General features: G+C 49.0%; 1 protein-coding gene across 3 annotated transcripts in view; it reads left to right on the top strand.

Annotated features, from left to right (window-relative positions):
• The window catches only part of GARRE1 (granule associated Rac and RHOG effector 1), an 88,476-nt gene extending 73,513 nt beyond the window's left edge, over positions 1 to 14,963 (top strand). For all 3 annotated transcript variants that reach the window (XM_008139790.3, XM_028143043.2, XM_054710298.1), the window contains 6 exons: positions 1,311 to 1,436; positions 3,203 to 4,236; positions 8,480 to 8,645; positions 10,004 to 10,141; positions 12,838 to 12,916; positions 13,705 to 14,963. In XM_008139790.3, the coding sequence (XP_008138012.2) occupies positions 1,311 to 1,436; positions 3,203 to 4,236; positions 8,480 to 8,645; positions 10,004 to 10,141; positions 12,838 to 12,916; positions 13,705 to 14,013 (1,852 nt within the window). In that variant the 3' untranslated portion in view covers positions 14,014 to 14,963. The remainder of the gene's footprint in view (positions 1 to 1,310; positions 1,437 to 3,202; positions 4,237 to 8,479; positions 8,646 to 10,003; positions 10,142 to 12,837; positions 12,917 to 13,704) is intronic.

Below are 14,963 nucleotides of genomic sequence, written 5' to 3'. Positions count from 1 at the left end.
TGATGAGACAGAATCATTGATTGGCTGCCTCTTGTACGCCCCCTACTGGGTGGGGATCAAGCCTGAAACCAGGACATGTGCCCTGACCAGGAATTGAACCGTGACTTCCTGGATCATAGGTTGATGCTCAACCACTGAGCTGCACTGACCCGGCAAAAAAGTTATTTTAGTGGAGTTGTGGTGATAAAAGCTCGGTCAGAGTGGGATGAGAGGAAAATAGGAAGCAGAGAATTGGGACAGTATTTGAAGGGGAATGCGGGGCTAAGAGAAGGTAGGTAGTGAGACTGGTTTGTTTGCAAAGGGAATATCACAGGGAAGGAGTGGGGTGATTGCATAAGAGGAGTCCTTGGGCAAGCAAGAGGATGGCATGCAGCACTCAGGTAGAGGTCAGCCTGTACTAAGAGCAGGGCCTGTGTTCCACTGTGACGGGGGAAAGGCAGGGTGGTGGGCAGGGACACAGGTGAGGTGGTGGACTTAGTGATGAGGGGAGATGGAGTAGATCTCATCTGTTTATGTGGTTTCTCAGGTAAGGGACAGTTGAGACAGGAAGGAATGGGCGAGACGGCAGGGATGGCAGCGCTTTAGGAGAGGCGAGGAGGGGTGAAACAGTCATCTTGGAAAAGGAAAACGTTAACTTATGGGAAGGCCATGTTTGTTGCTTACTCAAATTTGCAGTGAGTCCAGGGGGCATACTGTGTGGATTTTCCCCCTCTGTTGACCCTGTTTCTCAGGTATAGGTGTGAAGAGCTGTAGAGGAAGGGAGGGGCAGAGGTGATATAGAGAGTTTGTAAAGGGCTAGATATGGTGCCAGACCACAGAACCTCAGCAGGGTAGGGAGGAAAGTCAGGGCCGGAGCCAGTGTTGGAAAGTGAGAAGGCATTAGGAATTCCAGATAGTTAGAAATCCGTGGACAATCCAGATCCTGTTGCTTCCTCCTCCTTTTGCAGAGCAATAAGTTCAGTGTTAGCCCTGTCATTCTCTAAATGTTCTTATAATTACTGAATTTTTATTCAGTGCAAAAGTGTGTAAAAATTGTAGCCTTGGCTGGCCAGTGTGGCTCAGTGATTGTGCATCAACCTATGAACCAGGAGGTCAACGGTTCGATTCCCAGTCAGGGCACGTGCCTGGTCACCAGTGGGGGATGTGCAGAAGACAGTTGATTGATGATGTTTCTGTCTCTCTCCCTCTCCATTCCTCTCTGAAATCAATAAGACTATATTTTTTTAAAAGTTGTCGCCTTCGTGTGAGGCCTTCTTGGAACCTTTGCTGAGAAATGCAGCCCAGTCTGACGCAGCCTGGTTTGTGCCTAGGTGCCTGAAAGAAGACCCTGCCACCATGTCCCTGCTGCAAAGGAGCCTGGATCCCGAGAAGACGCTGGGCCTGGTGGACGTGCTCTACACGGCTGTGCTGGACCTCGGCCGCTGGAGGGCAGGGAGGTTGGTGTCTCCAACGGTCACTTGAATTGGTTGGCATTCAGGTCCACACCGAGGGACTGTATAACCACATACAGTTTCATGTGTGCTCATGTCACTGATAGTATGTGAGTACACAAGACAAGAAAGAAAACATTTTGTTAAATTTTTTTGGAATAATTTCAAACTTACAGAAAAGTTATAAGAATAGTCCAGAGAATTGCTCTCTGCCTTTTACCCAGACTCCCCATTTTGTTAACATTTTTGTCTTCGTTTGCTTTATTATTTGAGAATAAGTCCATCAAAGGATTTTAACGCAACTGATATTCTCCTTATGAACTAAGAGCAAAAAAATGTTTAGAAATGTTACTTATATCCTGCATGAACTTTATTTCTATCTGAAAGTAGCTGACACACAAAATTATCCCGTTGTGAATTGTTAACCTTAGAACAGGGCGGGACCTTAAACATCTAGCCATGTGTCCTCCCGTCTTACCTCCTGAACACAACAGGTCCAGAGCAGTGAGGTGGCTCATCCAGGGTTGCACCAGCCATCACCTGCCTCGGCCCCCACCCAGTGCCCTTTCCATCTCTAGGGCGCTCTTTCAGGGCCGGAAAAGAGTGCTCGGAAAACTTTGGAAGTAACCGCCATCTGTTCTTGGCACTGTCTGCAAATTACTTCCAAAGACAACAGTGCTGTCTAGTGTCTGAGTCTTCCCCACCCACCCCTCTTTGTTGTGTGGATTTGTCCATTGTCCCTCTGCTGGATCTGCCAGACTCTCAATCCCTGTTCTCCAGGCGCACAGCAGGCCTCTGTTGGTGACATCCCCACTCTAGTCTTGCTTTGCGTTCCTGTTCTGTAATTAAAGGGTTTTGCTCAAACTCCTCAGGCCAGAATCCTGATGTAGTTTTCAACACAGTCCCATGTTAGACTCTATAGGTTTCTTTAAAATAAATATAGATAGTAAGTACTTAAATTATGCACAATTATCTATAAAACTAGAAGCCCAGTGCATGAATTCGGGGTGGGGTCTGGCCAGCCTGACCCCAGTCGGGGTGGATTGGGACCGGAGGAGGAGATGGCGGGAGGTTGGCCAACTGGCCATCCCTGATCGGGCCTGATCAGGGCCGGGCTGGCTGGTGAGAGGGACCACAGGCAATTGGGGGGGCCGATCGGGGATCAGCAGCCAGGGGAGGGGCTGTGGGAGGTTGGCTGGCCAGCCCCACCCCTGATTGGTATGGGGGGGCATCGATCAGGGGCGAAGCTGTCTGGGGGGAGGGGCCACAGGCCAATTGGGGTGGTGGGGGCTGATCGGGGTGGGGCCAGTTGTGGGCGGTGGGCCAGCTGGCCTGCCCCTGAATAGGGTGGAAGGGCCAATTGGGAGCCAGTGGCCTGGGGAAGGGGCCATCAGCCAATTGGGGTGGTGGGGGCCCATCGGGGGCGGGGCTCCCTGGGGGGAAGGGCTGCAGGAGGTTGGCTAGCCAGCCCAGGCCACTGTTGGGGTGGAGGGTGATCGGGGCAGGGCCGGCTGTGGGGAGGGGCTGCAGGAGGTTGTCCGGCCGGCCCCACGCCCCATCAGGCAGGTTCACTGGCCACAGTGGACGTCACAGTGACCAGTCGTTTCGGTCGTTCAGGTCGCTGGCTTTTTATGTATATGGGTAAGTGAACCTAACAACATGCAGGGAGGTCTTCTTTGTTCCTGAAGTCTTCCTTACATGTAAAGAGGTCTATTTCATTATCCAGTTTATATATTTGTCTTTTAAAAAAAAATACATTTCTGTTGAAATAGGGAACAAGCTTTGCCCTGCATACAGATCCAGCTGCAAAGGGAGATGTGTGACTTTGGGAATCAGGCTGACCTCCCTTCTGGAAATGGGAACAAACCTTCAGGCGGCCTGCAAAAGACCTTCTCCAAACTGACCTCCCGCTTCACCAAGAAAGCTTCATGTACCAGCTCTGGCAGCAGCACCAGTTATTCCATCCTAAATACCCCTTCCAAAAGCATCTTCATAGCTGGGTGTTCGGAAGAGAAAGCCAAAATGCCCAGTAATATTGATTCAAGGTTACAAAGCATTTTGAACATTGGTAATTTTCCTAGGACTGCAGACCCTTCACAGTCAGCTCAGAATCCCAGTCATCAAATGGCCAATGGTTTTCTCATGGAGAGGCGTGACAGCTTTCTGCAAGGGGATGATGGCAAGGACGAGAAGGGTATGAACTTACCAACTGATCAGGAAATGCAGGAGGTGATCGATTTTCTCTCTGGCTTTAATATGGGCCAGTCACATCAGGGCTCCCCATTAGTGACAAGACGTAATTCTGCTGCCACAGCCATGGTGACGGAACAGAAGGCAGGAGCCATGCAGCCACAGCAGCCACCACTGCCTGCGCCCCCTCCACCGCGGCCACCCCAGGCTGGGGGACACACTCCTCTGACACCCCAACCAGGCCTGGCACCTCAGCAGCAGTCCCCAAAGCAGCAACAACCCCAGGTTCAATACTACCAACACTTGCTCCAACCCATTGGACCGCAGCAGCCCCCACCCCAGCCTCGGGCCCCTGGGAAATGGGTACATGGCTCATCCCAGCAGCCAGCACAGCCCGTCGGAGTGGGTCTGTCTCCTCTTGGCCAGTGGCCTGGCATGTCTGATCTCAGTTCTGACTTGTACAGCTTGGGTCTGGTGAGCAGCTATATGGATAACATGATGTCAGAGGTTTTGGGGCAGAAGCCGCAGGGACCTAGAAATAATACCTGGCCAAATCGTGACCAAAGTGATGGAGTCTTTGGAATGTTGGGAGAGATTCTGCCTTTTGATCCTGCAGGTACGTGAGTCCCCTCCCCACCTCAGGGTTGTAACATAAATATAATCACTGAGGACATCACAGGGCCAGTTGGCCACAGCCTTGTGGGGAAGTGATTTTAAAGACCCTTTTTCACTGTCTGACGGCAAGCATGGGACAGACCCAGCAGAGGTGGGAAGCAGTGAGGCTGAGAAGATAAATGGAACTCTTTTTCTCACTTTGCAGAGGACAGGGTGAGGCATAAGAGAAGCTACTAGTGCAAGTGGGCTCCAGTCTGGGCCCTCCCACTCATGGGAGCCACAGCAGTGGGGGCTTTTTCCTGTTGTGGTGTTCTTTTCTGCTTAAACTCCAGGACCTATGAAAGGTGGTAGGGTACCCTCCTGCCTTCATAGAATTCAGCTTCTCCCAACATATACAGTGTGAATATACCACCAGAGTTATCTTAGGAAATTGAAAAAAGAACTTAGAAACAAAACAAAAATAAACTAGGAGGAGGAATTAAGGATAAGAGGCAGGATTAATTAAATTTAAAAGAAGAACATAGTATCCCTAGCTGGTGTGCTCCATGATTAGAGCGCCACCTGTGGACTGAAGCTTCAGGGGTTCGATTCCCAGTCAAGGGCGTGTACCTGGGTTGCAGGTTCATTCCTCAGCCCAGTTGGGCTCACACAGAAGGCAACCAATCCATGTGTCTCTCACATATCCCTCTCTCTTCCTCTCTCTCCCTCTCCCCCTCCCTCCCTTCCACTCTGTCTGAAAAAGCAATGGGAAAAATATCCTCAGGTGAGGGTTAACAAAAAAAAGAACACATCCTCGCCTGGCTGGCGTGGCTCTAAGGCTAAGCATCAACCTATGAACCAAGAGGTCACAGTTTGATTCCCGGTCAGGGCATATGCTTTTTTCTCTCATTTAGCAAAAGGTATACAGAAGTAGAAAATGTATTTCATTCACAAGGGGAATACTCTGAAATATTGTACATAACTATCCTATCTAATAAAAGGGTAATATGCAAATTGACCATCACTCCAACAGAAGATGGCCACCCCCGTGTGGACACAAGATGGTCGCCAGAAGATGGTCAGCAGGGGAGGGCAGTTGGGAAGGACCCAGGCCTGCAAGGGATGGCAGTTTGGGGGGAACAGGCCTGCGGGGGAGGGCACTTGGGGGCAACCAGGCCTGCAGAGGAGGGCAGTTGGGGGTGACCAGGCCTACAGGGGAGGGCAGTTGGGGGCAATCAGGCCAGCAGGGGAGGGCAGTTAGGGGCGACCAGGCCAGCAGGGGAGGGCAGTGAGGGGCAATCGGGCTGGCAGGGGAGCAGTTAGGCGTCGATCAGGCTGTCATGGGAGTGGTTAGGGGGTGATCAGGCTGGCAGGCAGAAGCAGTTAGGAGCAATCAGGCAGGCAGGCAGGCGAGCGATTGGGAGCCAGCAGTGATGGATTGTGAGAGGGACATCCCAGATTGGAGAGGGTGCACGCTGGGCTGAGGGACACATAGGCCCTTCCCCTGTGCACAAATTTCGTGCACCAAGTCACTAGTAGTATATATTTACATAACCACAAGAAGAGGAGTTTCCCTCAAAACAATGCAACATTAATTGTTAAAGGGCAGAAGTGTTTTCTTATTTCTTCTAAAAATTTCTCAAGCTGCTGCTCATGCTTTCTTGTTCTTGTTGCCCTTGGGTGGGTGGATGTGGGGAACCTTATACCCTGGGGTACTGGAAGGGCAAACAGCTCCAACGGCTGTGGAGGAGCAAGCCTACCTTGGCACTGCTGGAGAGGCATGGCACATTTTCTCCATTGCTGATAAACAGTCTGTACATTTCTGACAGTCATGTAGGTAAACCAGAGCATAGATGGTATTTGGCAGAATTTTATCACTGTTGTTTTTTCTTTTTTAAATAATCCAGGTGAGTTGATGTTACCTATGCTGAAGCTTTGAATTCTTTATTCTTTCTTTTATTTTTTAAATATATTTTTGTTGATTTCAGAGAGAAAGGGAGAGGGAGAGATAGACACATCAATGATGAGAAAGAATCATTGATCAGCTGCCTCCTACATGCCCTTTACTGGGGATTGAGCCCACTATCTGGGCATGTGCCCTTGACTGGAATCAAACCCGGGACCCTTCAGTCCACAGACCAGTGCTCTAGCCACTGAGCCAAACGAGCTAGGACAGAATTTTATTACTGTTGATACCTGTTGAGGCCCAAACTGTCTTTATGTCCTTAGCCTGCAAATCCTACCAGCTTTTCCTTCTGGGTGTTTCTTTGTGACCTTCAAGTCTTTAATGTAGCTAGCTTTCTGCAGACCTGTCCCAACGTCATAGAGTCTATATAGACAGTGAATTACAGAAGGCACTCTTCTGGACAGACACACACAGCCCCTGGGGACATGGCTTGACTCACTGGAGCAGGGCCTTGATTTCAGCCTCTTCTCCCTCTTGCAGGCATCTGTCTATAGTGCACAATGGCACGGTTTCATGCAGTGGTCCTGCGGCAGAGCCCTAAGCAAAAGCTAACAGTGTGATTGTGCATTTAGTGCCTTTCCCAACCTGGAGCTAAAACATACAAACTACTGATTCATAATCAGTTTGTGACCCATGGGTATTTTCCTGCCATAGCTTTTTTTTTTTTTTTTAATATATTTTTATTGACTTCAGAGAGGGAGAGGGAAAGAGAGAGAGAAACATCAATGATGAGAGAGAATCATTGATTGGCCGCCTCCTGCACGCCCCCCACTGGGGATCAAGCCCACAACTCAGGCACATGTCCCTGACTGGAATCAAACCCGGGACCTTTCAGTCCCCAGGCCAACACTATTCACTGAGCCAAACCTGGCAGGGGCTGCCATAGCTTTTTTAAAAATATTTTTTTACTGATTTCAGAGGAGAGAGATAGAAACATCAATGATGAGAGAGAATAATTGATGGGCTGCCTCCTGCATGCCCCCTACCAGGGATTGAGCCCGCAACCCAGGCATGTGATTCCCTGACCAGGAATCAAACCATGACCTCCTGGTTCTTAGGTTAATGCTCAACCACTGAACCACACAGGTTGGGGTTTTTTTTTGTTTGTTTGTTTTTTAATTTTATTGATTTCAGAGAGAAAGGCCTGCCATAGCTTTCTGTTTGACTCTTTCTCTAAGAGAGAGATACCTTCTGTGCTGTTCTTTTAAAAAATATATTTTATTGATTTTTTACAGAGAGGAAGAGAGAGGGGTAGAGAGTTAGAAACATCGATGAGAGAGAAACATCGATCAGCTGCCTCCTGCACAACCCCTACTGGGGATGTGCCTGCAACCAAGGTACATGCCCTTGACCGAATCGAACCCGGGACCCTTGAGTCCGCAGGCCGACGCTCTATCCACTGAGCCAAACCGGTTTCGGCTGTGCTGTTCTTTTCTCCCACTTTTACTGCCCTGCACATTACTCAGCTCTATCCAGTATGTTTCCAGGCACCTCTTAATACATCCTGAAATTTCATGTTATTTATTACCAATTTTTTTCTTTTCCTTTTTAAATTTTTTGACTTTGAGAGAGAAAGAGGAAGGGGAAGAGAAAGAGACATTGGTTTGTTGTTCCACTTACTGATGCATTCATTGGTTGGTTCTTGTATGCACTCTGACTGGGGATCGAACCTGCAATCTTGGTATGTCAAGACAAGGCTTTAACCAACTGAGCCACTGGGCCAGGGCCTATTACCACTCTTACTTCTTCAGACTGAAGGAGCAGGTTTGCCATCCAATATCCATGGAAATATTCTATCAGAGTTGGGCCCCAAGTGGGAATGGCAATATTCTCTATCTGGCTAACCCTGATGCTTTGATAACTTCCAGGTTAGTTGGCTGCTCACGTGACTTTCCAAGTTGTTACCAATGTAACATTAGATTTTGGAAAATGTTAAAGTATTTGTCCTTAATATTTAGTCATGGATAAAACAAATCTTTTTTGTTCTCTCTGTCTCCTGTTCACATTCAGCCTGCCTCTGTCCTAGGCATAAGCCTTCGCGTGTCATCAGAAATGGCTACGCGTGTCAGTGCTGACACGCGTGTCATAGGTTCACCATCACTGCCTTAGGTGAACCTCAGATGTGTTACAAGCCCCAGCTCACCATTGCAGACTGCTAGGCAAATCCTGCAGCCAACTCGGCCACAGGCCTGGCAGCTCACCACTTTGTGTGTGTGTGACCAGCACATCCTCAGAAGGTAGCAAAGGAAATGAGGCTAATTTGGCTCCCAACCCTGCTTATCCCTTTGTCTCAACACAGTGGGTTCAGACCCTGAGTTTGCACGCTACGTGGCAGGAGTGAGCCAGGCAATGCAGCAGAAGCGGCAAGTCCAACATGGTCGCCGTCCAGGCAACCCCCGTGGACACTGGCCACCCATGGATGATGCCCATCGGACCTGGCCTTTCCCAGAGTTCTTCACAGAAGGGTGAGTGCTGGGTGTGGCAGTAAAGCTGAGTTGGGATCTGGGTGTCCCCCATGGGGCCTTTGTGCGCTCTTATCAAGCAATTCAATTCCAAACCCGAATGTGAGAGTGACAGATGGTCAGATCTTCAGGAGGCAGAGTTTTCTGATTGACTGTGGGATGCACGGTGGCATAAAGTGTCCCTGTGAACACACCATTGGTATAAAGTTGATTTTCTAGACAGACTTGTCCGCTCTAGACAAGGATCTTATTTGATAATGTAAAGAAAATTACATGTTTAACAAAATTTTTATGCTGAAATGAGCATGTCTATGAAACCCATGTGATTTATGGAATGTGATCCTTACCATTTACAAAAGGTAAAGGTATATGGTTCAGATTCCAGTGAATGGAAAGAATTGTGAATTTTCATCATAAAGACAACTGGGATTGGTTTTTCACATCTCTTATTGCTACCTGGTTAAGAAATCTGGACAGCTGCCCTGGCTGATTTGGCTCAGTGGATAGAGCATCGGCCTGTGGACTGAAGGGTCCTGGGTTCGATTCCAGTCAAGGGCACATGCCTGGGTTGCAGGCTCGATCCCCAGTGGGGGTGTGCAGGAGGCAGCCGATCAATGATTCTCTCTCATCATTGATATTTCTGTCTCTCCCTCTCCCTTCCTCTCTGGAATCAAAAAATTTTTTAAAAAAGGAAGAAATCTGAACAGCTAAAGACCAATTCAACTTTTTGTTTGCTCTGATGAATTTCATATGTAAACCACAGGTTTCTGAGAGGAATAAAGGGCGGTGATGCGTATGTATTACAGTTGACCTTTGAACATCACCGGGGTTAGAGGCACCCACCCCCCATGCAGTTGAAAATCCACACAAATTTAAGTTGATTATCTGCACACATGGGTTCCTCACCATGGAACAAAAGTACAGTTGACCTTTAAATAAAGCAGGTTTGAATTGCACAGGTCACCTGCACGTGGACCTGCATGTAAGAGATAAGAAACCACTATTTGCCAAAACCGGTTTGGCTCAGTGGATAGAGCGTCGGCCTGCGGACTGAAAGGTCCCAGGTTCGATTCCGGTCAAGGGCATGTACCTTGGTTGCGGGCACATCCCCAATAGGGGGTGTGCAAGAGGCAGCTGATCGATGTTTCTCTCTCATCGATGTTTCTAACTCTCTATCCCTCTCTCTTCCTCTCTGTAAAAAATCAATAAAATATATTAAAAAAAAAAAAAAAAAAAAAAAGAAACCACTATTTGGTGTGAGATGAGTGGAGGGTAAAGACTTCTTTTAGAGCTTGGTTGGGCTGCCGGTGTCCAGGCTGGCTGCAGGAGGCCCAGGACCAACTCCTCTCTTTGGCTTTCAGGGATGGCCTGCACAGCGGCTGGTCGGGAACTCAGGGAGACTCAGCCAGCTCGAGTGATGAGACGTCCTCTGCCAATGGCGACAGCTTGTTCTCCATGTTTTCAGGGCCTGACCTCGTTGCTGCTGTCAAGCAGAGAAGGTATGAAGAGATTTCTAAATCAAAGGACAGGGGGCACGTGAATGTGATCCACAGCTCAGTCCTCTGGAAAGCTCAGGAGCCCATTGTTCCCAATCGGCGTGGAAGGAAACGGCAGAGGGCCTTTTCCGGCACTGCCTTGCTTAGGCCTCTGTGGGGCCACCACACAGGCTTGTAGTCCAGGTGACTTAACATTGGGTTGTGTTTTTGCTGACAGAATAGTCTCATGCCAATGGAAGTCAAAATATTCCAGTACATCAGGCAAGGGAGAATTCTGAGACAGGGTTTGCCTATGTTGGTCTGTGCCTTGCAGGAGGCAGCCTTTTGTGTGTGTTGGCAGCGGGGGGGGGCGGGGGGGGGGGGGGGGGGGGGAGAGCAGGACCAGGACAAGCAAGTTCTAATCAGGACTCCCCAGCAGGCTTTGCAGCTCCAAACAAAAGGCTGACCCTCAGTTTCCTTGTGAAAGGTAGAACTGGGTAAAATGACCTCTGACTGGTATTTCAAAGTTGAAAAAAATAGTAATATAGTATATTCAGATCTAAGAAGTTTAGATCTCATATTTAAATGGATCCTGAAATAAGAGGAGAATTTGGTTACAGAGAAGTAAAGAGACTTTGTGGGTGTGAGAAAGCAGAGGCCCAGCAGTGGCAGTCTAAAGGATGTGGGCAGGAAATAGCATGCAGGGCTGCCTGGGCATCGGAAGTCATGCTGCGGAGAGGAAAGGGAGGCCAGGTTACACGGCCCTCGTGTGACAGGTTGGGCTTCAGTGGATAAGCAATGGCGAGTGGGTAGGTGAGTCACAGAGTTGTAACAGTGGTGATGACAGTGATTGCTAATACAAGCTAAGCCCCAGGTAAGCATTTACGTACATTTTCTCACTCAGTTCTCGCAACCACTGTATTTTCATTTGCTAGGGCTACCGTAACAAAGTACCACAGACTGGGGGCTTAAACGACATAAATTTATTTTCCTACCGTTCTGGAGGCTGGAAGTCTGAGATCAAGGTGTCAACAGGGCTGGTTTCCTCTGAGGTCTCTCTCCCGGGCTTGCAGACAGCTATCTTCTCCCTGTCTCTTCTCAGGGTCTTCTCCTGTGTATGTCCATGTCCTAATCTTCTCTTCCTATGAGGACAACAGTCACATTGGATTAGAACCCACCCTAATGACTTCATTTTAACTTACATGTTTAAGCACCTTATCTCTAAATACACTCACAGTATAAGGTATTGGGAGTTAGGATTTCAGCATATGAATTTAGAGTCAACATATGAATTGGGGGGAGGAGGAGTGACACAATGCAGCCCATAGCAACCATCTTATACGAGTACTAGAGGCACAGTGTACGAAATTCGTGCACTTGCTGGGGAGTCCCTAGCCTGGCCTGTGCCCTCTCGCAGTCCGGGAGCCCTGGGGGGATGTCCGACTGATGGCTTAGGCCCACTAAGCCATTAGTCGGACATCCTTAGCATTGCCACAGAGGTGGAAGAGGCTCCCACCATTGCCGCTGTGCTCGCCAGCTGTAAGCCCTGCTTCTGGCTAAGCGGCGCTCCCCCTGTGAGAGTGCACTGACCACCAGGGGGCAGCTCCTGCATTGAGTGTCTGCCCCCTGGTGGTCAGCACACATCATAGTGACCGGTCATTCCACCATTCGGTCATTTGCATATTAGCCTTTTATTTTGTAGGATTGTTTTACCCCCAATTCATAGGTGAAGAAGTTGACACTTGGAAAAGTTAAATTCATTCATTCATTCATTGGCACCTATCATGTACCAGGCACCATAATGTAGCGGCAAACAAAACAAAATCCCCCTCCTTGTGGAAGGTATATTCTGTTGCGGGAAGGCAGATTTGAAACAACAACAACAAAATATGTCAGGTTAGGTTAGATGCTATGAAAAAAAATAAAGCAGGATTTTGGGGGCAGAGTGCAAGGGTCAGGCGGATTTTCTGTTTTCAGAATGAGAGTCAGGAAGGCCTCTGATGAGCAGAAAGCTGAACACAATGAGGGGGCAACTGGTGAGGTATTGGCAGAGGGGTATGTGTGAGAAGAATCAAGGATGATAGGCATGTTTTTGGCCTGAACATCTATCTGTATTAAAGGGGGTGCCATGGACCAAGACTGGGAGGACTGCAGAAGACTGGAGCCAGGGGTGGAGTTTAAGACTTCTGTTTGAGACATGGGAAATCAGGAAGGCTGGTTAGACATCTAAGTCACCTGTAGCACCACCTCTGCAGAGACTGCTGTCTGCGTGCCGGAGCACGGATAGACTCAGTTACCTGGCTCTGAGCCTGCTACATCCTGCCTTTTTTATCGTTATAACAAACTTCATGTCAATTGTGAAACTTAACAGGCTTTTAGTTTATAGTCACATATCCACATTGCATGGTAAATAATCAGTATCTGTTGAATAAATTAACAAAAGGCCATAGCTGATGGACTCAGAGAGCAGCTGAAAGAGCCAGTATTTGTCCTCATGCCTGCCACCCCTACTCTATCCCAACCCTGTGATGGCTTGCGGGAGTGCAGCATTTGATGGTGACTCACTTTTTCCCCCTACACACTGTGTATCCAAGCACGTCTCCACACACCCACCTAGAATCAGTGCCCCAGAATGCCAGGGACGAGTGAGAAGGTGCCCCCTGGAGGTAAGCTGGACAGGAAGCAAGGCAACCACTGCACTGAGCTCTTGGTTCTTTCAGGAAACACAGCAGTGGAGAGCAGGAGACCAGCACGCTGCCCTCACCGCCTCTTCTTACCACAGTGGACGATGTGAATCAGGTATTGGGGGCTCTGCTCTGGCCATAGGGCTGGCTCTGTTGGATTCAGACCATGAGCAAGGTTGCAAGGTTGAAGTATTTTTTTTTTCATTTATTATTTGTTCATTTAATTATCCTCATTCAAGGATATGTTTATTGATTTTTAGAGAGAGTGGAAGGGGGAGAGAGAAACATGGCTGTGAGAGAGAAACTTTGATTGGTTGCCTCCTAACCTTTCCCCAACCAGGGATCAAACCCGCAACCTAGGTATGTGCCCTGACTGGGCATTGGGGGAATTGAACCCACAACCTCTTGGTGTACGGGACGATGCTCCAACCAACTGAGCCACCCAGCCAGAGCCCAAAGCTGCAATTTTAAGAGGGCATCAAAGAAATGATGGGATCGTTGTTTGTGGTGAACAACTTTTTTCCCATGATTTTGTCTAAATGATCAGCCAGCTCAGCTGACTCAGAGCCATATGTAGAGGAAGCTCCGGGACTGTGCTGCCTGATAGGTAGACACTAGCCACATGTAGCTGTGTGAATGGAAATTAATGTAAATAAAATTGAGCTCCTTGGTTGCACTAGCCATAACCATAACGGGTGCGTGGCTGCTGCACTGAACAGTGCAGACAACGTTCCTGTCACTGCCAGTTCTCTTGGACAGGGCTGCTCCAGGGCTGTGGGAGGGAGAGGGAGAGGGAGAGGCTCTCACCCTGTCTCCTAGGTGAGAATAGGGCAGAGATCCGGGGTGGTGGGAAAGATGATAAATTGCTAGAAATGCCACTAAGAACCTTCTTCTGTCTCTCAGGATAACAAAACCAAAACGTGGCCACCCAAAGCACCCTGGCAACACCCTTCTCCACTACCCAGCACACTGCCCAGCCCAGGCGCGCCACTCTATGCGGTCACCAGCCCTGGCAGCCAATGGAACGACACCATGCAGATGCTGCAGTCCCCGGTGTGGGCTGCAGCCAGTGATTGCAGCGCGGCCTCCTTCTCCTACGTGCAGACCCCACCACAGCCCCCACCCCCAGCAGCACACAAGGCAGCGCCCAAGGGCTTCAAGGCCTTCCCAGGGAAGGCTGAGCGCAGGCCGGCCTACTTGCCCCAGTACTGACCGGCCTGCCTGCCCAAGGTGTTGGGGCCAGTGTCCCCATCCTAGGGCTGACTAGCAGCTGGCACCAACCCCCAGAGGACCAGTGCACCCCTGTCCCAGGCACGGATCCTTGGGGATGGGGGTGGTTGGCAGCTCCAAGCCTTTAAGGCCTGGCTTCTCGAACTTTGGAGGCATCAGACCCCTGGAGGGCCAGCTGAAGACGGAGGTCTCTGACCCTCCTCAGGGAAATGCTGGATCTTCGAGCTTAATAAGCGCTTCTGGTGATTCTGATGCAGTTGGGCCACAGGCCACACTCTGAGAAATAGCTCTCAAGTTTGTAGTCCCACTGTGTGCTGGGAAGGCATCAGGCTGGAAGGATGACTGCAAAACTGACCATTCTTCTGAAACCTCTCCCTTCTTAACACAATAAGTGATGACCACACCAATCACTGTATTTTATAGCTATTTTTCATACAGGTTTTCAGTTAAAACATCTCCTGCCTAAAATGCATTGAAGTTTTTAAGATAACAAATATAGCGGCTGGAGGTTTGTTCAACACTATTTTTATTTAAGCTTATACAAAATGGGCAACATATAGAATATTTGTGATCAGAAGCAATTACCTGGGTTTTCTGTGTGTGGGCAGCCCCTTACCATCCCAGCAGCACTCAGGGAGTGCAGCTTTTATCCGATTTACAAAAGCAGGATGATAAAACTGAAGTCGGAGGCGTATTCCTGATGTTGCCTGGAGATGAGCCAGCTGGCTGCTGTCTGCGGGACAAAGACACACCAGTTGCCCTCAGGTCCTTCCACACGTGGCCAGAGGCTTCCTACGGTCTCAGAGGTTGGGTGTGGTCAAGGGGCTGGACAGAGACACTGGCACTTGAAATTGCAGTAACTTTTATGAGCTGGCTCAAGACAAACCGATTAAGATATATATAGGAATTAAAGTATTTTCTTTTTTCAAAAA

This window comes from Eptesicus fuscus, chromosome 21 (assembly GCF_027574615.1).
Source record: "Eptesicus fuscus isolate TK198812 chromosome 21, DD_ASM_mEF_20220401, whole genome shotgun sequence".
Classification (NCBI taxonomy): domain Eukaryota; kingdom Metazoa; phylum Chordata; class Mammalia; order Chiroptera; family Vespertilionidae; genus Eptesicus; species Eptesicus fuscus.
Note: the sequence above shows the minus strand (reverse complement) of the source record. Positions and strands in the feature narration are given on the sequence as shown.